General features: G+C 36.4%; 1 protein-coding gene across 8 annotated transcripts in view; it reads left to right on the forward strand.

The window, feature by feature from the left end:
- GAS2 (growth arrest specific 2) overlaps positions 1-24,484 on the forward strand; it is a 128,333-nt gene that overhangs the window by 28,118 nt on the left and 75,731 nt on the right. For all 8 annotated transcript variants that reach the window (XM_038569267.1, XM_038569265.1, XM_038569266.1 and 5 more), the window contains one exon: positions 20,163-20,304. In XM_038569267.1, the coding sequence (XP_038425195.1) occupies positions 20,163-20,304 (142 nt within the window). The remainder of the gene's footprint in view (positions 1-20,162; positions 20,305-24,484) is intronic.

The raw sequence follows: 24,484 nt of genomic DNA on the forward strand, positions 1-24,484 counted from the left end.
GTTATAGAGCCTAAATTTAATCTATGTAAGCACTGAGTAATACCTGGTACATATGGGTGCTCATTAACATGAAGCTATTAAATCCATTTATCATTTCTCTCAAGTTTCAAATTTTAGCAAGAGGGATCTGATTCGTATGATTAACAGCCAACTCTCCAGCCAGGTTATGGCCTCACCTTGATTGACATGTTCTGAGTGAATAAAATGAGAGAGGGATGATTTCCTAAAGGAAGAGGGATCTTGGAAGAGTAGAGGTTTTTATTTTTTTTTTATTTTTTATTAACTTATTTTTAAATTTTTATTTATTTATGATAGTCACAGAGAGAGAGAGAGAGGCAGAGGGAGAAGCAGGCTCCATGCACCGGGAGCCCGATGTGGGACTCAATCCCGGGTCTCCAGGATCACGCCCTGGGCCAAAGGCAGGCGCCAAACCGCTGCGCCACCCAGGGATCCCAAGAGTAGAGGTTTTTAATGATCATACTGTGTAGGTAGTTCGGCCTCCATATTTATGGTTTCTCTATCCATCAGAGCACCTGTACCATATTGTTATACTTAATTGTTAGCTTCCTTTTATCCCTTTACAGGACTCTAAGATCTTCGAGAACATGATTAATGTTTTATTTGTATATCAGTCTTCCATAAAATCTGATATATAGGTGCTCAGTAGATATGTTTTTGGATGAACGAATGAATGAATGAATGGTCCAATGTAGATGCCTACTTGTAGATTCAGAATTTTGTTGTCAGTGGGTTTCAGCAATTCTTGATTTGAAATCATGAAGACTTTTATTCTCACCAAGTTTGAAATTTCTCCCTTGGCTGGTTTTTAACCCAAAAGTCTTTGATGTTAAAAATTTTTAATGATGTTTAAGTAACGGGAAAGACAGAGAACTGGAGAATTTTGGGGTGGTTCAGGGAAATAAAAAGGATCTGAGGACATTTGAAGTGCTGACAAGAGATTGGTGAAGTAATAGACCATGGAAGTCTAAATTAGTAAGAGAGTTCTGGAGGTTGGTCATTTAAGCTAATTGAAAATGTTATCATACAGTCACATGGTATGTTATTATTTGAGTTTAGGGCATTTTATAAAGGTAAAAATGATGACAAAATGAGCACATTAATATCCAAGTGCTTCATTCCATTGGTTTTTTTTTTTTTTAATTTTTGTTTTTTTGTTTTTTTGTTTCATTCCATTTGAGGAGTATCTTTCAAGACCTGCTTTTAGTGTTTACCATGGTTCCAATAAAATAAGGATCGGATGAATGATAACTAGTGGTTTTATGAATAATTAATAATAATTAATAATCATGGATAATTAAGAAAAAGAATAATTGTAGGCCCTTTCATGGAATAAGTTCTCAAGAGATATTTTGACCTGAAATGAGGTATTACTATAGTAAGTAAGGGTTGTGTCTTTCAATTACTGAAGGAGCTGTAAAGATGAAATCGCTAAGGAAGTGTTTTCTTTGCATCTTTTTCTCAATAACTGCCCCCTTTGTCCAATAAAATAGTTGGTGAGTGAAATGGGAATGTAAAAACCATTGTTTCTTCTCAGAAGCCCTAATTAGCCATTGACCAAAACAGTCTCTAACAATCACGATAAAAATAGTTTCTGTAGAACTGCAGGAGGGAATCAGAGCGTTCCAGTGCGTAGAAGCAATGAAGAATAAATGCTATCAGTTTGCCAAAAATGTGCTTTTTTATCGGCTAGGGGGTAACTCAGAAAAGGAGATGAAAATGATGATGGTGTGTAGCAAGATCATCATTTTAACAACTTTTAATAATACAGAATATTATAAACTACAAACATTTTGTGATAACTGAGTCTTTACTCATATATATGTTATTTTATAATTTGATAGATGATTGGTGAATATATGTTAGGAATGAGAGATGATGTGATTTTCTATGAATATTTATGTGCATACGTGTTGTTGGTAAGAAAGGTCGTGGTGTAAAGGTAGACACAATCTCCTCAAGGAATTTACTCTATATTGGGGAGAAATAAGGTATATGTGGTATTACATAGGTTTTGAGATCAAGCTTACAAAGGGATTTGAAAAAAAATTAATTTTAAGCAGTCATAGGTTAAATAAAAGAAAGGCAACATTTTACCATGTGGCTGAATTTAGAATTTAAAGCATTTAGTTGTTGTTGATATGGTTTTTGTGTGATAAAACCTTGAAAAGTTTTCCTACGTGTAGCTGTTTACCATTTTTATTTCGGGTGTGTGTCATCTACTTCCTAAATCAAAGGTACACCAGTTAAAATGCTTTATAAAATATAATGGCTACACATATCTCAGTGCCCAGTGTGCCTATATATGAGGCTATTGCAATGATTTTAAGTGGATTTCAGGATATTAATTTGACCATTCCTGCTACCCACACATAATTATTGTATCTCTTTCCTCTTGTATTATCACAAAGTCAAAATTTAAATCATTCTCATTTGGTTGTCCTCAGTAAACCATAGAATTGCCACTGTTCCTCTTATATAATTCTTTTGGTAGGAGCCAAGATAGCCACTGTCTAAGAAGGTGGGCTGAGGTTATTTGGGGAAACTACTTAAAACGCTATACAGTTTGTTGAATTATCTGTTTGATGAAATTAGAAGCATATTTGCATACTTAACAATTATTATTTGGACAAGTGTACAGGTCCTAGCCAAATGGAATATAACCAGGTTCAAAGCCTGGAATTAACCTTTGGGGCAAGCACTCAGGTTTTCTTTTTATGTATGAAGAAACAAAGGAATCAGAATTATTTTAGAATTTCTCTCAGATAACAAGAGAATAAAATGTAATCTGCTATTATTATGTTTGGCTCCTTACTTGTTATCGACCACTATTGCCAACCTTCTTTGTATGAGCAAGAGGAGGTCATTTTCCCAAATTCTACTGTTCTTTTCATATTGGAGTTTGCTTATGATGAGCCAGGAGATGTGGGAGGGCATTTCTAGCCTTATTCAGTACTTTGCTGAGGATCCCCACATTCCGGAGCAGCGAGGGGGAGAGGGGAAAGGCAAGGTGGCAGCATTAAACCTAGAAATTTGGGACGCCCGGGTGGCTCAGTGGTTGAGCACCTGCCTTCAGTTCAGGGCATGATCCTGGAGTCCCGGGATCAAGTCCCACGTCGGGCTCCCTGCATGGAGCCTGCTTCTCCCTCTGCCTGTGTCTCTGCCTCTCTCTCTCTCTCTCTCTCTGTCTCTCATGAATAAATAAATAAAATCTTAAGAAAAAAAACATACAATCTAGAAATTTAAAGTTTCAGAGGCTAAAAGTTTCTGTGAATCTGCTGAGATAGGACCCTCCTTTAACACTGCTCAGCAGTTCTAGCTTTTCAAAGATTAAAACTGTGAGCTATTGTTTGGTAGTGTCAATAATGGTTGCATTAGAAGCATAAGACTAAAAATAAAACAGGTCGAATTGAAATTCCGAAAGCATGGAAAACAATTAAAACAAAATCTGCATTGGAAGGAGGAGGAGAACACACATGCACAAATGCACACACACATTTTTCATCTACATAATTTCATAGCATCAGCAGAACGTTGCCCCCTGAGCTTAAAAGTAAACCTGATCGAATTTTTCCACAATGACCTCATCTCTTCCACGTACAGGCTCACATCCTGCATTTAACCACATGCAGGCACATGGGCAAGGAGTGTAACTGGGGAGCTGTTTTCCTGATACTTGATCGCACTGACTGTGGCCACTGCTGTTTCAAAGCACTGTGGGTATAGAATACTATGTCAAGAAAACTCACTCTCACCATATGGAGAATAGAAAATTAATTGCTTTAAAATGAGCTGTTACTAAATGCTTTGGAGAAATCCAGGTCACTGAAACAACTCAAATAGTGATCATGCATGCCACTTCTTAAAGTAGAGCGTTTACAGATTTTATAACAAGAACCTTTTTTTAAGGGACTGGAAATTTGAGGGGGAAAATGTTTCTTCTTAATTTGAAAATGTCTGAGGATGGCTAGACGACTTACAATGTAAGTTCTCACCATCTATATGTGTGTGTGGTCCAAAGTATGTGGCACTGGTACGTTACAGAGTAATGGCATAATGTTTTTTAGATGAGGTAATCCAGTTTATGGTGTATGGGGCTCTTCAGCTGTATCTTAAGCTTTTAGGGGCTGACTGTATGAATACCTGCTATTGTTTTGCTTAGCAGTTTGAAAATGCATTACCTATCATGCATGAAGCTGTGTAGTGTGTATTTTGTGTTTATACTGCTTTGCTAGTCATGTCTAATTTCACACAGTGTAGGCTGTTCATCTAATGGGTGCCTCGCTAGCATCGCTGCTCCGTCTAAGAAATAAATAATGCAGTAATTCCTGTATCTTGAAGCCAAAACTAAAATCTAAACAGAACAAAAACTTCGCTCTATCGACAGTTGTTAAAAAGAATCTGCCTATGTCTCTGCGTCTCTCTCTCTCTCTGTCTCACGAATAAATACATAAAATCTTTAAAAAGAAGAAGAATTGAACCCTCTCATCTTAAAATGGGAGTGAACTAACTTCTGAATAAGTGCAGGGACTCCAGTGAGAGTCAGTTATGTACTAGATGTTATGAAGGACGTGAAGGCCAATAAGTCATAGACTCTTCCTCCTAGATGAGAAATACTTCTTTGTTTCTGTACCATGCCTCCTTTAGCCACTGGGCGAAGCCTGCCAATCCTTTTTCATGACCATGTCTTTAGAGACATGAAATAAAACACGGAGTACAAACGCACGAGAGAGAGAATCAATTTTATTGAAATATGGTCACTACAGCCTTAAAAATAAATATTAAAGCACAAGTTAAAAAATAAGCAGTATGGTTGTTCATTTTATTAACCTGGAATTGGTTTTGAAAATAGTATAGTTTTAATTTTTTAAAAAATTTTAATTAACATACAGTGCTGCATTAGCTTCAGATGTACAGTGTAGTGATTCAACAATTCAGTACATCACTCAGTGCTCATCAAGATAAGTGTACTCTTGAAAAACCCTGGGTGTTATATGCAAGTGATGAATCACAGAATTTTACTCCTGAAACCAATATTATGCTCCATGTTAACTAACTAGAATTTAAGTAAAAAATTGAAACAACAACACAAGAAAAAGATAAGTGTACTCTTATTCTCCTTCACCTGTTTCACCCACCCCACCCCACCCCCACCTCCTCTCTGGTAACCTTTTGTTTGTCACTATAGTTAAGAGTCTGTTTTTTGGTTTGTCTCTTCTTTTTCCCCTTTATTCATTTGTTTTCTTAAATTCCACGTATGAATGAAATTACAGGGTATTTGTCTTTTTCTGACTAGTTTATTTCACTTAGAATTAAACTCTCTAGGTCTGTCCATGTTGTTGGAAATGACAAGAGCTCAATTTTTTATGGCTGAGAAATATTCCATTGTATACATACACATCTTTTTTATCCATTCATTTTTCATTTTTTAAAAATGATTTTATTTATTTATTTATGAGAGACACAGAGAGAGAGAGGCAGAGACACAGGCAGAGGGAGAAGCAGGCTCCATGCAGGGAGCCCGACATGGGACTCGATCCCGGGACCCCAGGATCATGCCCTGGGCCAAAGGCGGGCGCCAAACCGCTGAGCCACCCAAGCTGCCCCTCCATTCATTTTTCAATGGACACTTAGGCTGCTTCCATATTTTGGCTGCTGTAAATAATGCTGCAGTAACCATAAGAGTTCATATACCCTTTCGATTTAGTGTTTTTGTAGTCTTTGGGTAAATACCCAATAGTGCAATTACTGGATCATAGGGTGGTTCTATATTTAATTTTTTGAGGAACCTCCGCACCGTCTTCCACTGTGGCTACACCAGTTTGCATTCCTACCAACAGTGGAAGAGGGTTCCGAAAAATGCTGTAGTTTTAAAGCATAGGAGAAAGTAAACGTAATATTTCCAGACATATGCAACATTTGTAATATAAAATAAAAACATGTACAATTTCTGTTGGTGAGAAAGCTATGTAGTTTGATTATGTTCATAATAAAAGAATATTAAAATTCAGATAGAGGAGACTAAAAGATAATTTTTGCTCATCTCAAGTCATGGTCTTCCCAGACCAAGAACTTATTCTGAATGATCACAATCTAGTGAGAATAATATCATAGACATGCAAAACTCAGAATAAACAGATTTTAAATAACTACAGTGGGAAAATTAGGACAGGAGAGATTAATCTTTATATTTCTATGTATATAATAAATACAAGTGCAAACATATAAAAATATATATGTATAAATTATATATATTGAAAATCATAAATGAGGAACCAACTCATATTTTGTTCCATGTTGTCATATTTGCTATATTTAAACATTGTTTAAAGTTGGAGAAGTAGCTATCTGATCTTTTTCTCAGACTTCCTGAATGCCATGAGGTGTCATAATAAAGCAGGCATTTGCTAGGTACTTATTCTGTGTCAGAACTTTAACGTGGATTAAATCATCAAGTAATTTAAAACTTAAATCAGATCATGCCACTTCTTAGTGCAAAATTATCTAATGGCACCATTATTTCAACTAAAAGCCAAAGTCCTTATGACCGCCTCCAGGCCCTATGTATTCTGTTCCCCAGCTAACTATCTGATCCCATTTCCTCTGACATTCCCCTCACTCTACTGTGTGATGCTGTCATAATGACCTCCTTGTTCTTTGAACCCAACGATCAGGTCCCAACTACCACAGGCCCTTTGCAATTGTTCTTCTATCTTCTTACTCTTTCTCAGATATGTGTATGAGTTGTCCCTCATTCGCTTTAGGTCTCTGCTCAAATGTCTTTCGGTCATAATGTCTCCCCAGACCTCCCTATGTAAAGTCTTTCACAGATGATCCTGAATTTTCAACTGATAGACATTTTTGAGTGATGTATTCAAGACACTGATAGATAACAAGAAGAGCGGGCATTCCTGTCCCCTCTCAAAGGGCTTACCACCTAGTTAAGTAAATAAAATATGAACATATAAAAAAAAAAACCAGATACCAGCAGGTGCTGTTGTATCACCACAGCATACATTACATTGATGCCATTCAATCGATTATTCAAAAACATTTATTAAACATCTAAAATATGCAGGACTGGGTGCCTTATAGAGTAGCAGGGAAGGAAGAATAACATCAAGCTAATAATTAAGCTAACAGTGAATAATTACTGTGTTATGTATAAATATAGGAAAATCCAAGCTGATGAGTGGCTTTAAGCAGGCAACCTGACTTAGTCTTGTAAAAGGGACTTTTATATTATTCCTTTTTTAAAACGATTTTATTTATTATTTATTCTTGAGAGACACAGGGAGAGAGGCAGAGACACAGGCAGAGGGAGAAGGAAGCTCCCCATAGGGAGCTTGATGCAGGACTCAATCCCAGGACCCCCCAGTCACGACCTGAGCCAAAAGCAGACGCTCAACCACTGAGCCACATAGGTGTGCCAGGACTTTTATATTATTCTGAAGCAGGAATGGTAAATAGATAGAGAGGAATCTAGGACATTCCAAACACAAAATATGCACCTGGGAAAGCCCTCAGATGTGGAGGTGCATGGTGACTTTGAGGAACTAAAGGAAAGCTGGTGTTTGGATGCCAGCATGTAATACTGGTGTCCGGAGATGAGACCAGAGCTAAATCTACTGGATATTGGCCTCTATATTAAGAACAACATTATGCTATTGAAGTATTTTAAATAGGAGCATGATAAAATCTTTTAAAAAGATAACATTTGCAGAGTGGTAAATGGATTGGGATGGAGAGGTGAATGCGGAAGGGAAGAGCTCTCCTAGGAAGCTATTGCCCTGGTCAGGTGAGAGATGATGACCATTAGCCTAAGATGCTAGTGTAGTACTGGGAATGAAGCACATGGCTCTGAGATCTATTGAAACTTGGTGGGATCGGGATAGGAAACCGTTTCCCTTCTTCCTTTGTAGGTTCTTTGGCTAGTCTAATAATTAAACTGACATAAGGCAGATTAAGAGGAGAAAAACAAATTTAATTTCATAGTTTGGGAGTTCCATAAAAATATATGACTCAAAGAAGGGACCAAAGCAGGAAGCTTTTGTACTTTTTAGACAAAGAAACAATACCTTTGTGAAGAATTGACAAGACAAAAGGGTTTGGACTTGGGGTAGTATACTGATGAAGAAGTAAAGAAGCGTAAGATTTGTTTATAGAGACTCCTTAGCCCCTAAATTTCCATTCTCTGGTGATAAGGATGCCATCTGCCCTCCTGGTACAGGGACGGTACATTTTACATGGGAGATTTATCTCCTGCTCTCTGAGGGTTTGTCCATATTCTGGCTGTTTCTCAAGTACCTTTAATTCAAGAGTCAATATATCAAAAGTGGCGTATGCTGGGGTGGCATATCTGCTCCCCTTTCCTTTGGCTTGGCAGGATTTGGTGATGAATTGGGTAGCAAAAGTGAGGGAGATTGGTCCCCGGTTTCAGATGTGAAGAAATGGATGGTGATGCTTTATTTTACAATTGGAAAGTCAGAGGAAGAGTAGGAATGGGAGAAAAATAATGGGTTTCTATGCATTATGCCTGCATGGGTACCCAAGGATTATGAGCCCTGTGGGCTCCTTCTCATACCACTCCTTACATTTCTGCTCAAGAAAAAATATAAGCAAATGAGTATGCAGATTTAGTTGGGCAGAGAGGTAAGAGAAAGGTAGAGAGAACCCTTATATGTCAGGGCTGTGTGGTGGGAGGGAGCATGGGGGACATGCGAGGGTGGGAGCAAAAGCTAGTGGGCCTGTAGGGGAGATTGAGAGGTCATGGTGCTAGGTCAGCAGGTAGGAACAAGGCTAATACAAACAGTGGAAGCTGAATTATAGGGAGCTTTGCCTATATCCTAAAAGCACTGGGAAGCTACATTTGCCTTTTGAAAAGTCCACTGTAGAGTGTGGCAAACAGATATGAACGCACAGCGTAATAATAATTTAAAAAAATTAGAAGATGGATAAAAACAAATCGTAATTAAATCACCATACAAATGTGGACCATCTGTTTAAAATTTTTTTCCCCTAAATACATGTAGGCTTATTATAGAAATTACAGATGTGACAATGTAACTATTTTTCAGCTCTCCTAGGGACATTCTTTGTAAATAGAAACGAATGTAGACATGTATCTGAAAACATTAACAATAATTGAAGATAAGCAATGGTCTAGGATTGGTATTAGGCACTTTCCAAAACATTTAGCCCTCAAAACATGTTATGGATGATAGATCTCAGGTTCGAAAAGGCTAAATAGATTAAGCAACTGTTCTTTTTTTTTAAATAAAAAAATTATTTTTTATTGGTGTTCAATTTGCAAGTAACTGTTCTTGATGACTGCGTCTTATTGCTGGTGAGTGGTAGTTTCGAGGCATAAGCCTTGCCTCTTTGATTTACTATAAGTTAAACATTCTTATCTTTCAAATTTACTGAGAGTCCAGAGAGATATCTCTGTTGATGAACACGTACAGCGTGCCCCAAGTCTGCAGTGCAATGAGGCAAAGCAAAACGAGAGAGAGAGAGAGAGAGAGACAGAGAGACAGAGAGACAGAGGGAGGGAGAGAGAGAGAGAATCTTTGCTCAAAAGGTGTTTGGAAGTACGTTAGCCACTAAAATAAGTTGGGTTTCCTGGAATCCATTCAGAAAACAATCTTAGGACTCCTAATAATGCTTTTTCTTTGTTGACTATTCTACAGATGCCTACCAAAAAGTAGTTTTAATTAAAATATTGGAATCAGTGACTACGTGAACTCAGAATTTGCTGCCAATGATTATAAATCGTGATGTCTTGACATGCACAAAATGTTTGCTGGGAAGGAAAAATTCAAGGCACATTTTAAAAGAGTTTTCTTGCTGGTTTCCTTAATGTAATATCTTAATTTTAGAAGGGACGTAGGAAAAAAAAAAAAAATAAGGGACCCAAAACATGTATTCTCACTAATGTCTTTAAAACTATCATAATTTCATTTAAGCCACTGTAATTAATTCATAGTTAACAATTACTGTTAACTTTGTTGAGAATCTGAGGGACTGCTGTGCCTGGTATCCCACAGCCCTTTCTCTGAGAAATCTTCCATGTTCACAGAGTAAGCCTCTCTTCTTCCCATGGAAGCCTTACTCATGCAGTCCTGATACTCCAGCTCTGAAGATGCGTGTAGCAGAACAAAAAGACCTTTTTTTTTTTTAACTTTCATAGAATTACTGAAAATTTTTTCCTCATTCCTTCCATTCACCCTTAACAATAAATGACATATAATTATTTTTCCAAAGGACACATATCATTGGATTCCTTCTTCGTTTAAAACGTCAAAATCTTTTCATTACTCCCCAGTGGGAACACTGAGATTTTAAGCAGGCAACCACATGCATCTGTCTATCTATTCAGTTATTCAGCATCCAGAAGTTTTCACATTAAAATATCTGGATTTCCAAATTCATATAAAAAAAATGAAAGGTCTGACAACATTGAGACAGTATTTATGGTAACAACTTAGAATTAAATAGATATGGCTGCCCCTCCTGGACATGGCATGAGCTCTTCAGTTTTGCACAGTCCCCACCACTCCTTACAGTCCCCTGGAGCTAGCACTTCATTCCTTTATTTGATCTGTATGGCCACTTCTGAGCCTTTGACTTTATAACAATCCTGGTTGGGATTATAGTATTGGTAATTCCTGTTAGGTATAAAATACCCTTTGTGATTCTGGCCCAGTTGACATTTCAGGTTTCATTTTTCTCTTCTACATGCATTTCCCCGCTCATCTAGAACACCCATGCTTCTCCAGGTCGCGTCAGAGCTTTCTCCTCATGGAATGTACTGCCCTTCATCTCTATGCCTGTTAAGCATTTGATATCCTTCAATTTTGCACATTGCTGCTCCTTTGTAAGGCCTTCCTGGGATGAGGTGAGATCTGCCCCTCCCCAAAGTTGAATGCACACCTTGACATTTCCCACAGAGTTAAATTTTAACTACCACGTAAATACTTAAGCTTCGATTGTATTTCTTACCATATGAAACATTGATTTCAAAGTAGGACACTGCGGGTTTCCAGAAAGGAAACTTGGCCTTATCTTTTTTCTATTTCAGTCTCCCGGTGCTAAGTGTCACAGCTGATGTGGGGTTGTGATTTAATACAGATGGGCTGAAGTGAATCCGATTAAATTATTTCTATTTAAAATTACTAGCCATACCAGTTAACCGAATTTTAATGTGTAGGACTAGACTTCTGAAATTTTTAAGAAGCTAGTCTCTGTCCAGTCATATGTGAATACTTAGTTGGGAGAACAGAAGCTTCCCATAGTAGTGTAGCATTTATATAATGATTGCCATATGGGTGTATATGTAAAATTAGGCACAATGCACATAAAAATGGAAAGAATGCATTTTTGTTTAACACCATGTTTTTCTCTCCTTGTGAAGCATTCGATACTTGTAAACAACTATCAATAACATAATAATAACGCTTTTATATACTTTAATTTTTAGAGCAGTTTTAAATTCATAGCACAATTGAGCAGGAAATGCAAGAGAATGGTAGCTTGGTTACAAATACTACGCCTACTTTGACACCATTATCACTTGAAGTCTACGGTTACATTAGGATTCGCTCTTGGGGCTGTGCATTCTATGGGTTTTCACCAATGTGTGATGATGTATGTCCACCATGATAGTATCTTACAATAGTGTCACAGCCCCGAAAATTCTTTGTGGTGAATCTCATGATGAATCTCCTATGCATCTCTCCCTTTTCCCTAACCTTTAATTATCTGACTGTCTCTATAATTTTACCTTTTCTAGAATGTCATGTAGTTGGACTCATGCAATATAGAGCCTTTTCAGATTGGCTTCTTTCATTTAGTAATATACATTGGAGGTTCTAACATGTCTTTTATAGCTTCATAGCTCATTTCTTTTTAGTGCTGAATAATATTCCATTGTCTGGATGTATGACAGTTCACCTATTGAAGGGCATCTTGCTTGCTTCCAAGTTTTGGCAATTATGAATTAAGCATGTTTAAATAAATAAATGCTTTAAATAATAAAGTGTGCTGTGAATAGCCAGGTGAGGTTTTCATGTGGATGTAAGTTTTTAACTCATTTTTATCTTAACTTTTCATCATCGATCTCATCCTTTAAGCCTCACGTTTGAGCACTAAGCTTGAATTTCATTACTAGCATCATTTACATAATGACAGATAATTTTTTTTTTAATTTTTATTTATTTATGATAGTCACAGAGAGAGAGAGAGGCAGAGATACAGGCAGAGGGAGAAGCAGGCTCCATACACCGGGAGCCCGATGTGGGATTCGATCCCGGGTCTCCAGGATCGTGCCCTGGGCCAAAGGCAGGCACCAAACCGCTGCGCCACCCAGGGATCCCGACAGATAATTTCAGATAATTCAAATTCTTAACATATTTTTCTGTCTTTGTTATTTAAGTGATTTCCTCATGATTTGGCTGGGTATACCAGAATTCTGATATGAGAAACTTTTTTTTTTCATAGTTTTAAAATTTATGTGAATATTTGTAGGGCGTCAGAACATGAAGATCACACTAAATTTTGCTATAAGACCTGTTCTCTCTAGAGTGGAATATATCTGGAGAAGGAAAGGAGAGGAGAGGTCTAGTTTGGATCCAATCAAGTGAGTTCATCTGCTACTGTACTAAATCACAGCTCACCCTGTCTGAGGCATGAGGCCCTATAGCAAAATCCCCTGCAGAGGTTGGTGGCACCAGAAAGTGTTTTCGCCCTATTTTTTGTTTTAATGATTTTGATCTTAAGGAATACATTTTCATTCTTTCTAAAGCCACTTGGTAGTTATTTTTAGATACCTTGATACCGTGAATGTTCAAATAATTTTATTGAGAGATTTTCCCCAGTAAAATATATATGGGAACTAAAAGCAGCAAGACAATGCAAGTGGAAACATTCTTTCCATCATGGAAAGAGTGACTTTATTGCCTGCATATTTGAACAGTACATTCTATATGCCCTTTGGAAAAAGAAAGATATTAGTTCTTGGCAATTTCCACATCTTCTTTAATGTATCTCTTCTGTTTTATATCTAAAACGTCTACTCGATGCAATCAAAGGGAGTAGCTTGCCTCAAACTTTTGTGAAGAATGGATTATTTAAACTACTAGTATTAAATGTTCAGTTCGTTGCATGTAGAGAAGTGGAGAGGGCATTCTCTCAATTTTCTTTGTAGTTTGAATAGGGGAAAGAGAGTACATATTCTTTATTTTAATGTCACCTGGCCAAAAAAAGGGGGAATAAATCAACTGCTGAAATATATTAACTTCCAGCCGTCGGTGAGCTGTCAGAGAACGGTTAGAAGTCTATGGGCATAAGGGATTGAATGATTTGACTTTAAATATGTATGAGCTCAATTTTTTCATCTTGGAAAAAATAGAGAAACTATTACCTACCTAATTCAGGGCATCAATTTTTTTGAGAATTAAATAGGATAATCTGTATGAAAGTAAGTTTTGTGTGCCTAAGGCATGGTTTACACTCACGGTGTTAATTCCCTCCTTTCCCACCCATCATATGATTCAGGAAAAAAAAAGTCAGTACTGCTAATAGATGAAACTCTATATTTGGTGCAATGGCAGTAAAACGGTAAATAAGATCCTGGTTCTCTAGCTGTAGGCTATTATAAGAATTATAAATAGATCTATAAGTACTATAAATAATCACTACTGCCCTTTTGAAGCTGTAACGCTCACAACCTTAACTAGGACATAGAGGTTGCACTCTGCAGCATAGAAGTAAACTCTTTGTAAGTGACCAACATAGTTTTGTGTCTCAGTAGCTATATCCAGGGGAATTATTGGATTTGAGGGTAGTTAAAAGACATGGGAATGGTATCAGTTCAAGGGAAACTAGTCCAGTGGTCAAATATTGGACTCTCAAACCCCAAATACTGGCTTTCCTTTCCCGATTATGCATGTGCTAACAGGATAACCACAAGCCACATATGGCTATTTAAGTTTAAATGGGTCTTTTCCCAGTATTAGTGAGAAATACTTGACATACATTACTGTATATGTTTAAGGCATATGGCATGATGGTTTGATTTGCATAAATTGTGAAAGGAATCCCACAATAGGTTGAACTACATTCATCATTTCACATAGATTAAAGTGAAGTAAAATTTACAACCACAGTTCCAGTGTTCAACAGCCCCATGTCACTAGTAGTTACTAGTGGGGATACAAAACATTGCCACCAGCACAGAAAGTTCTATGGGAAAACTATTCAAAAGGTGAGGTTCAAGTTTTTGGGTGAAGATAGAAGGAAATTGTTTGTCAGTCTTTTCCTGAGTCCTAGTACCCATAACAGAAACAACAACAACAACAAAAAGAAATATTTGCAAGAAGATATGAAAGAAGGAAATCATAGGTAATTTGGCATATTTTTACATGCATTGATCACAGGGGTAATAAGTCATCTGCATGGAACATTTAATTCTGTACTTGAGTTATATTATTTAATTCACATTCACACACACATAGCTGATGAGATGCACTGTTTTCTGTGTACATTGAATAGGAGAGTGACATACAGAAACACTAAGTAATTTTCCCAAAGTATCATCCTAAGAAGGTGAGTTAGCTGAGTCTGAACTCAGGAATTGGACTCCAAAACCCCAGCAGATAATGGATTAAATTAAAAGCCTTTGGAACTAAATTTAAATTCTTTTTGCAACCTAACTTGCTTATTGCCTGAAAGGAAAGGGAAGGCACTTTTGGAATTCAAACCATTTTTTGTATGTTAATCATCCAGTCTATAAGTATATTGGGGGCCATGAGTACATATTCCGAGTTAGTCCCCCTGACAGAAATAAGGTAAACATTAGATTCTTGATAATAGAGAAATTAATGTGCACCTGTGTGATGGTTTACTAGTAGTCACTTCTCATTTTGCTAATGCAAAAAATTGAATCCCACACCCTGGAGGCTGGGCAACAGTAGTGTGACTCCTGCCAGTAAGTGAGCCTAAATTTTTACCCAATCTCAGTTCAGCATGGCAATTATTCTCTACTCATCATTCTATATTCATTAACTTTCAAAAATAGTTCAGAGGTGTCACTTAAATTTTTCAGTTATACATATCTTAATTTGTGGAATTCATTTAATGTAGAAGTTATGTTATGAATTTAGTGAATTTTGAAGGCCCTGTAAATGTGTCCCATTGGAATGTAAAAACTCTAATACAGTGTTTACTCCTGCTCCATATTGATTACAATCTAGTTTGAGGGGTCAAGTCTTACTGTTCATGCATGCAGTCATCAGTCAGGTTTTGAGGACATAATATGTAACAGCGCTGTCTGGAAAAAATTACATAGGTAAATAACTGAAGATGGTCTATTGCTGTAGGAGTTATTTGAAGAGGTGAGCAGTGAAGGGAAAAGTAATATGGAAGGTATATCAGATGAGCCATGTGGGGGAGGTTCCCTTTCGAATCTCCATATCTTTAGATCAGAAGTATTCCTCTCCATATCTGTAGTTAGTTCTCAGCTTTTCAGGTATACACATCCATGAGTTTTAGGGCAGTTCTGTATTCTAAAACTCATCCTCAGGATTCCCTTGGCAAGGAAATCAGCAAGAAAATAGTTGTCACTCAATCTATTGGTTTTTATTGCATTTGTTGATACCGAAGAGATCCAGAGCTGGCTTCCCCCCCAGGATTTTCATGAGAACCTGGAGAAATTAACAAATTTAAAAAAAAAAAAAAAGATCACAGACCTGGAAGAGATACACTTGCCAGGATTTTGAGAACTTTATAAAGACTTTTGTGTAAAAGATGTCAAAAATACATTTAAGTTCTAAAGGTATTGAGTGCTGATATTATTGAATCATCAATGAACAAATCATTCATTTGTTCTTGAATTCAAATGAAGTCAAACTTTTGCCCTTAGGCTCTTAATTATAAATGGCACCATAACCCTGGAAAGCCCTTTGATTTGTGATTGGTGTTCAACCAGGAGGAATATTAGATCCTACAAGCATGCTACTGCTCTTTGCCAAGCACAGAGATCCTTATTTCTGGCTATGTGTAACGAGCTTTATAGGTACTGTGAGGGGTGGGGGGGGAGGGGCTCAGTTCATTAGTCATCTGAAATAATGAGGATGACTTGTAACAATTTTACCAAATAAAACATTTCATCTGGTTGAGGACTGGAAGCTTCCATTCACACTATTTACAGTGTCCTAAGTCTTCAGGGGACATGGAAGCACTAAATCTGACCTCCAGAACAGAAACAGATATCCCATAAATCACTTAACTACCACTTTGTTCAATTGCTGTTGCTATTGAATTCCTCTGCATTGGGAGTCCCTAAATTATGAACTATCAATAGCCAGCTTTTGTTTTATTTGTCCTAAAATAACCTCCGTGTCTTTGAATAGGAATGAATTTTAAATACTTATCCTCAGATGTGTGTTATGTAAATAACTTTGTGCAGATCACAAGCTCTTAAGGGAAGAATGCCATTTTCACTTCTATGCTCGGTGCTTGTCCTTGTAAGTTTTTAAATAGTAGACTGAATGATTTTTGAGGGCTTGTTGCTTGCGGGTATTCTCTCAAAATGTGTCCCTTGATAGATTAAGTGTCACATCAATCTCTAGCTTCTTGAGTGCAATATGGATATTGTATTCCTTTCTGCTACACAAGCCATGAGCCTTATGTCCTTAGGTGCCCTTAGCAGTGTCAGAGAGTTCATAATTCTAGGTTATACTTCCTATATGCAAACTCATTTCTGGGCTTTAAGTGGCTTTACATGTTTCTTTCTTTCCCCACTCAGGGATAGAGGTGGTAAATCTTAACATGGCTCTGTATTTTAATCTATTTATGTTCTTTTCTTAGAGATGACCTTGGCTTTAGTCATATCATAAAAAAGCTTTATAGTCATCGTGTAGAGATTTTTGTTTCCAGCAAATCCTCTCTTATGTTTTGTTTGACACAGTTTACCAATTTTAATTATTTAATCTGAAAATACTGATAAGATTTAAAAGTCATTTAAAATCCTCCTACTTATTTTGGAATTATGTAACGAGGTAAATGAAACTATGCATCAATCACCTTCCTCCAAGGTAATTAGTATCAATTTGGTGCATGTCCTTCTTGCAAATTTTCCTGAAACTAATATTATAAAAATGAGTACAATATTCATATTTATAAATATATTTATATGCAACTTAATCTTATATATCACATATATATGTATACACACACACATATATAGTGTGTATATATACACATATTTTTTTATTCAAATAAGTCTCAATTTTAATAAGATCCTCTACATACACATTTGCTACTAAAAATTGAAATAGCACATCAAAAAAATTACAATTCAATTTCTGAAAACCAGAAAAATCTACCTATGCACACCCTCCTCTAATTATACTCTAACTAAACCACCCCAAGTTTTCTGTGTATTCCTTCTGCACAAGTTACTTGGCTTCCAATTTTTTGATGTTAGATTTCATCTTGATGACTTTAGGCTTCTCAAACACCTAGGCAACACTCAAAACTTAGTAGTACTTCCTTAGGTCAAATTGAAAAGTGGACATATAGTGTGTGTGTGTGTGTGTGTGTGTGTGTATGTACACATATACATATGACCACAAAATGAAATTGTGATATACATATCTGTTTGCAAATTTTTTGTTTCTGCCTACAGGTACATGCTGAACATCTATATGATTCAACATATATACATTTATCTTATTCTTTTTATTTTTTATTTTTTTTAAACAATTTTTATTTTATTTTATTTTTTAAAATTTTTATTTATTTATGATAGTCACACAGAGAGAGAGAGAGAGGCAGAGACACAGGCTGAGGGAGAAGCAGGCTCCATGCACTGGGAGCCCGACATGGGATTTGATCCCGGGTCTCCAGGATCGCGCCCTGGGCCAAAGGCAGGCGCCAAACCGCTGCGCCACCCAGGGATCCCCTATCTTACTCTTTTTAAAAGATTGCATAGAATTCCATTGTATGTATACTATATATTATTCCATCAGCCCTCTTTTGACATATTCTTATTTCTATATTTTTTGTTCAGTCATTGTTTTAACAAATATATATATGTATAAATATATATATAAAATACATACATATATTTTATTTTAAGCACTAATGCTATGATGTCTTTGGGATATATTCTTAGAAGTGAATTGCTAGATTTAAGGATATATATTTTTTAATTTTAATAAATACTGACTGATGTTTGTGAATATTTTATAACGGAGATCTTATGCTATTTCTGATGATTTTTACAACTTATGTAAAAAATCATTTTGAAAACAATTACTTAACTAAAATGGTTAAGGAGGCATTACTACACAAGTAACCTTATATATGATTTGTAAATCAGTCATGCCTAAAATATATGGCTATACAAATATTTGTGTATTCATGCAAAAATCTTGATTATGTCTCCTCTAAATTAGATTCAGTCCACAAGAAAGAAATAGACCTTTGAGACTGGACAGACACAGACATTAAGTGATATAGTAATTGAATGTTTTAGTTATGTGGCCATAAAATTGTTGGACATGAAGAACTCTAGTAATAGTATGATGTTAGCAGGACTTCACCAATCCTCTAAGGCCACTATCTCATTTTCTATAACCATTCTTGCGAATGAGTTCAACAATCAACAACATTTTGCTTTTGTTTGTTGGTTCTCAGTGAATGGAGGAAACATTTTACGAACTTAAGTCATTAGGTGCTTCTCCCTTTATCTTTCCTCTCTTTGAGGTGAAGCCCTATGTAACCCACATCATCCAAATCTGTTGCTCAGTCTTTCACATCACAGAGAATTGCATTCTGTGCCTTCCTGGAATGCCATGGAAACTGGTTACCGTTCTGTTAAAAAAAAAAGACCATACAACTCTTTATAAAAATTGGTATGGTGCCAGTTGATATTTCTTGGCTAAAATTTGTGACAGACTCTTAATAAAAAAGTCTGTCCAGGTTCACACCCTCCCTTAAGTATTTTCTTTTTTAAAAAATGATTTATTTATTTATTATATATATATAGAGAGAGAGCGAGAGCATGTGCAGGAGGAGGAGCAAAGGGAGAAGCAGGCTCCCCACTGAGCAGGAAGCCCAATGCAGGGCTTGATCCCAAGACTCTGGGGTCATGACCTGAGCCGAAGGCAGATGCTTAACCAACTGAACCATCCAGGTTCCCCTTAAGCATTTTCTTATCCCAGGAGAAAAATGATGCAGAATGTCAATATATTTCAAGGTCAGATAGCAGGAATCCAACAGAATTACATTTTATAATGTAAATCATTAATAATATAACATATTGATATGTCTATGTATGTATGCACATAAAAATGCAGGCTTGTGTGTTACATATTGTGTAAATTCATATAGTCGTGCTTCATTCTTCTTTCACAAATGGAAAATACATTTATAAATAATTTTTAAAAATTATGGTAGAATATTTGGATGAAACGTAAGACCAAAAAACAAAACAAAAATAGAAAAGCGAGAAAAGAGGCAATATGAGCTGGGGAAGGAACTTAACATGTATTTATTACTAGATAGTAAAAAAGGCAAGGATTTGTTTACCTACACAGATCTTTTATAGTTTTTTTTTTAAGATTTTATTTATTTATTTGAGAGAGAAAGAGCGAATGAGTAGGGGGTGAGGCAGAGGGAGAAGCAGACTCCCTGTGGAGTAGGGAGCCTGATCTGAGCCAAAGGCAGATGCTTAACCAATTGACCAAACCAATCGCCTTCTTTTATAGTTTTTTTTTTTAAGATTTTATTTATTTATTCATGAGAAACATAGAGAGAGAGAGGCAGAGTCACAGGCAGAGGGAGAAGCAGGCTCCATGCAGGGAGCCTGATGTGGGACTCGATCCCGGGTCTCCAGGATCACACCCTGGGCTGAAGGCGATGCTAAACCGCTGAGCCACCTGGCTGCCCTCTTTTATAGTTTCTTAATGACCAGTAAGTTTCATGTGCATTTCACTTCTTTTTCTATATTTCTCCATTGACCTATTTATTGACATGAGGTCATTCCAAACATTTTGTTGAGAACATAAATGTATATTTAATGTGTCACTGTGATGACTTTGCTAGACATTCCATCAGAGTGAGCTTTCTTTGTTTTTCAGAATCTACCCTTGAAGAAGATTCCATGCAAAGCCACTGCACCCTCAGGCTCCTTTTTTGCCCGAGACAATACAGCAAATTTCTTATCCTGGTGCCGAGATTTAGGGGTAGATGAAACATGTCTATTTGAATCGGAAGGTTTGGGTATGTATTTCCTTCAGAATTTTAGCTGATGAAATTATTATGTATCTTTGTCAGTATAACTATCAAAATTTTTTTGTGTGATGTCATTTCGTAGATTGTTAACTTTGAAAAATTCAGTTTGTTGTAAATTTACGGGTTGGTTGTAAACTTAATCTTTGAAGGTAGAAAAATGCATGCCCTTTTACTATTGGTCACTTTGTGCATGAAAGGGTAGGAATATAAGTAGCACAAGTCTTTCTAAGCTGAAGTCAAGTATACACAATGCAAAATTGGGGATATTCAGAAAATGTAGGCTTATATTTTACCATTAGGCTCGAGCTGGACTTGAAGGGGAGCTGTATATGCTCCAGACATAAAGGCACTATTGTCTTACCTCTACAGAAGGATGAAACGCCATTTCCTATAAAGTCTATGTTTGTTGAAATGGAAGTCTACTCATTGATCTATTTTTAGTGAGCTAAAAATCAGGTACGCAAGCAGGAGATTGGGATAATTGAAGATGGTGAAACAAAAGATAGATACCTTAGCATCTAAACCTGCCCAGATAATTGTGGGGTTCTTGTCTTATTTTACCTTATGATTGAATTTTGGCAAAGCCATTTCCAGACCATAAAACAAGCTTTTGTATTTCCTTGGGGGAAAACGTACATTGTTCAACAGTGTTTCGACATTCCTTGTTAGGCTACTGTTAAATGTCCAGCCCTCCTGTATCAGCTCTGACCAGGACGGCTCCCATATGGAGAGTATTGGAATTAAAGTCCCATTCTAATGAAATAGAACTGAGTGGAGAAAGGAGACCTCTGTGGGAAAAGGAGGGGAGCCTGGGTTGTTTTGCCTGAGGCTTTAAAAAATCAGTTCACCAAATCACATCATACCAAATATTAGCGTGGAAGTAAACTGAGGATCCTTCAGAGAGAATGGGTATACAATTTCTGAGAATTCTCTCAACAGAGAAGATGATATGGATTTAGATTAGGAGAACACTTTATACCTGATAGAAAAAATAAACTAGAATAATTGCACAGTAGCCTACTATGTACGCAGTGTGCTCCTGAAATGATTGCTATAGAAAAGGGACTTTGACTGCTCTTACTATTTTCTCACATTAAAATTAACCAAACTTAGTGGAAGATGTGTGTGGAGGGATGTAGCCCTATTTCAATCTGATGGCAATTTTACAAATAAATTTTAACTTTCAGGTTTATAGGAAACTAATGAGTGAAGAATTATAGGGAGGGAGTATGATGGAATTATTTGCAAAAAAAAAAAAACGAAAACAAAAAATAAAAACCTCTGAAAGATCAAATGAATGAGTAATAAATAAATAATTCAGATCTTAGTCACTAGGAGTATACTTTTCTTACGTGGGCAAACAACATCATGATTTAGAATTCTAAAGTGCCCCTGCATTGCTTAAAGAACTGCCAAATGGGAAAACTGCTCTGTTTTTTTTTTTTTTTTTTTAAGATTTTATTTATTTATTCATGAGAGACACAGAAGGAGGCAGGCAGAGACACAGACAGAGGGAGAAGCAGGCTCCATGCAGGGAGCAGAACTCGATCCCAGGACCCCAGATCATGCTCAACCACTGAGCCACCCAGATGCCCCTGGGAAACTGCTCTATTGTTCATGAATGTGTTTATTGAACAGGTTTTCATTTAAGAAGCATCTTTAAGAAACAAAACAGATGAATGTAGGGGAACATGGGGGAAAAAAAGTCATTAGAGACTTCTAACCACAGAGAACAAACTGAGAGTCGCTGGAGGGGAGGTTGGTGGGGAATGGGCAAAGTGGGTGATGGGCATTAAGGGAGGCACTTGTGTTGAGCACTGGAGGTTATAGGTAAGTAATGAATCACTAAATTCTACTCCTGAAGCCGATATTACATTAGGTAGTAACTAACTACAATTTACATAAAATTTTGAAAAAGGCAAAAATACGAAGCACCCACCATAGGCCAAGGTGGGTGACTAGAAGCTGTCAGTGGGAATAGGATCTTATCTCAATTTTCTCACTGCCTCTGAGTTCTTTTGTTAGTTGAACCTATAAAACTTTCAGCTGGAAACCAAGAGGCTTGGATGGATTTTTAAAACCTCCTTCAGATAAGTAATACATTTTATCTTGAAACAATAAAGCCTAAAGCAACTGTATAATAATGGCCCCGGTATATAAATACATACTTTGCGGCATATAAAATTATGTCAGGATGAACTTTGAAATGGCCTAGTTCTTCACTCTGTTTGGAAAAAAAAAAAAAAAAAAACCCTGACTTTATAAAAAGAAAGTCCAAGATAATTTATACATGATAGCTACTGAGTATTTTTTTTTTGCTACTGAGTATTTTGTTTAAACATCTTTCATTTTAATTATCGTCTATATTATAACTTAGCTTATAACTTGCAATTAAGATGTATTTATATATCCAAGAAGGTTTAAGGAGACCAAGTTTTCAAGTAATTTTTAATCCACTCAGCACCAAACTAAAGCAGATAGGCTTTCTGGTTTGCTGCTCAGTGAAAAGACAGATTTGAGATTTCTGCTGCTCAGAATAGGAGACGAGGTGAGGTGTAATAGGCCCTGTAGAGAGAGAAGAAGGGAGCCAATATTATAGCATTGACTTTAGGATTATTCAGAGAAAGGAAACAGCTGTGCCCATAGATGCTAATGATAATCAAGAGGAAGGACAACGAGAAATTCCATTTCCCCAAGTGGAACCCTTTCTTCTTGGATTTTTCTTATTATTCACTGTAGGTAAGGAAGTGATTGAGTCACTGCTGATGGCCTTGGACTCTGTATTGCAGAATTGACTTTCTTGCAACAATAACACTGTGTACTCTGCTTGATGTCTTTTCACACTTCACTTTTGAAAGGGAATTTAGGACAAGGGTTTTTCTTTTTTCCTACCTCAAGATTTCATTTCAGTAGCACACAAGATGAAGTGCATCCTTTGTGTCCCAGTGTTTTGAACAGCAAATAAAATGAAAAGATGCCCTGATGAAGGGGAAAAATCTGTTTGAGTGAATGATAAAGTAGATCACTGTACCGAGTGTGTATCAAGAGGCTTCTGTCTTTAGCTGTTCAAAGGTCTTTGCCTGCATAAAGCATTCTTATCTTTGTGGCAACTGATATGGTCCCCTCTGTTGCAGTGCTTTTTTGTACAGTTATTTGCAAGGGGATCTTGATTCACAACTCACTCAATCTGTCCTCTCTCCCCAACAGCTAATGACAAGAAATCTCAGTGGTGGGGAAGGTATGCCAGGGATGAACTGGGGAGTATGGATCGCACCCTATTCCATATGCTTCTCTCATGTTTCTTACCTTTTTTGATTCTTGGCAGATAACTTCTGAGGCCACACAATACAGTCTCACACAGAGTATAACCCGTAGTTTATCTTCTATGAAATTCTTGATAATTTTTCCTCTGTGAAATGTCAAGTCTCAGATCGTAAATTCACTATATCCTGAATAGTGTTTCCAAAATGAGTCAATAGAAAAATGCATAAGGGTCATGAACAGCCTTGTCATAGAAGATTTAGAAATAACTAATAAAGATATGAAAATGTTGGACATTTTAGCAGTAAAGTAATGAAAATAAAAGCTATAAAAATTAATGGAGATTAAGAAAATTAAACATTTTTTGTTCAGTACTTAGGAAAATAGGATCTTCTATACATTGCTGAAGAAAACTAGAAATTGGTATGCCTTCCTTAGAGGGCAATTTGACATGTATCAAAGACTCACAAGTGTTCATGTTCTTTTGTCAAACTGGTGTACTTCCAAAAGTTTATTCAAAGGAAATAAGTAGAGGCAGGCACCAGAATGTCCACTGAAATGTTTTTTATAATAGTAAAACAAATGGAAATGAATGGAATCGATGACGTTTAGTGGAATCTTAAACTAGAGTCATCCGTGGATACCAACCAAAAATAATATTCTTTAGACTACTTAAGGATATAGAAAACTAAAAATAAATTAAATAAATAAATAAATAATATAGAAAACTTACATTATACTATGAACATGAGGCCACAAATTTATATCTAGTAAGTAACAGTAAAATATATTCAGAATTTGAAGGAAAGATAAATAGTAATTACTCCATAAATTGTATCATTTTCTTTTTCCATTATTAACAAAATTTGGAGAGCAAAACAGGTGTGGCATGTAATGTGAAGCACGA

Source organism: Canis lupus, chromosome 21 (assembly GCF_011100685.1).
Source record: "Canis lupus familiaris isolate Mischka breed German Shepherd chromosome 21, alternate assembly UU_Cfam_GSD_1.0, whole genome shotgun sequence".
NCBI lineage: Eukaryota > Metazoa > Chordata > Mammalia > Carnivora > Canidae > Canis > Canis lupus.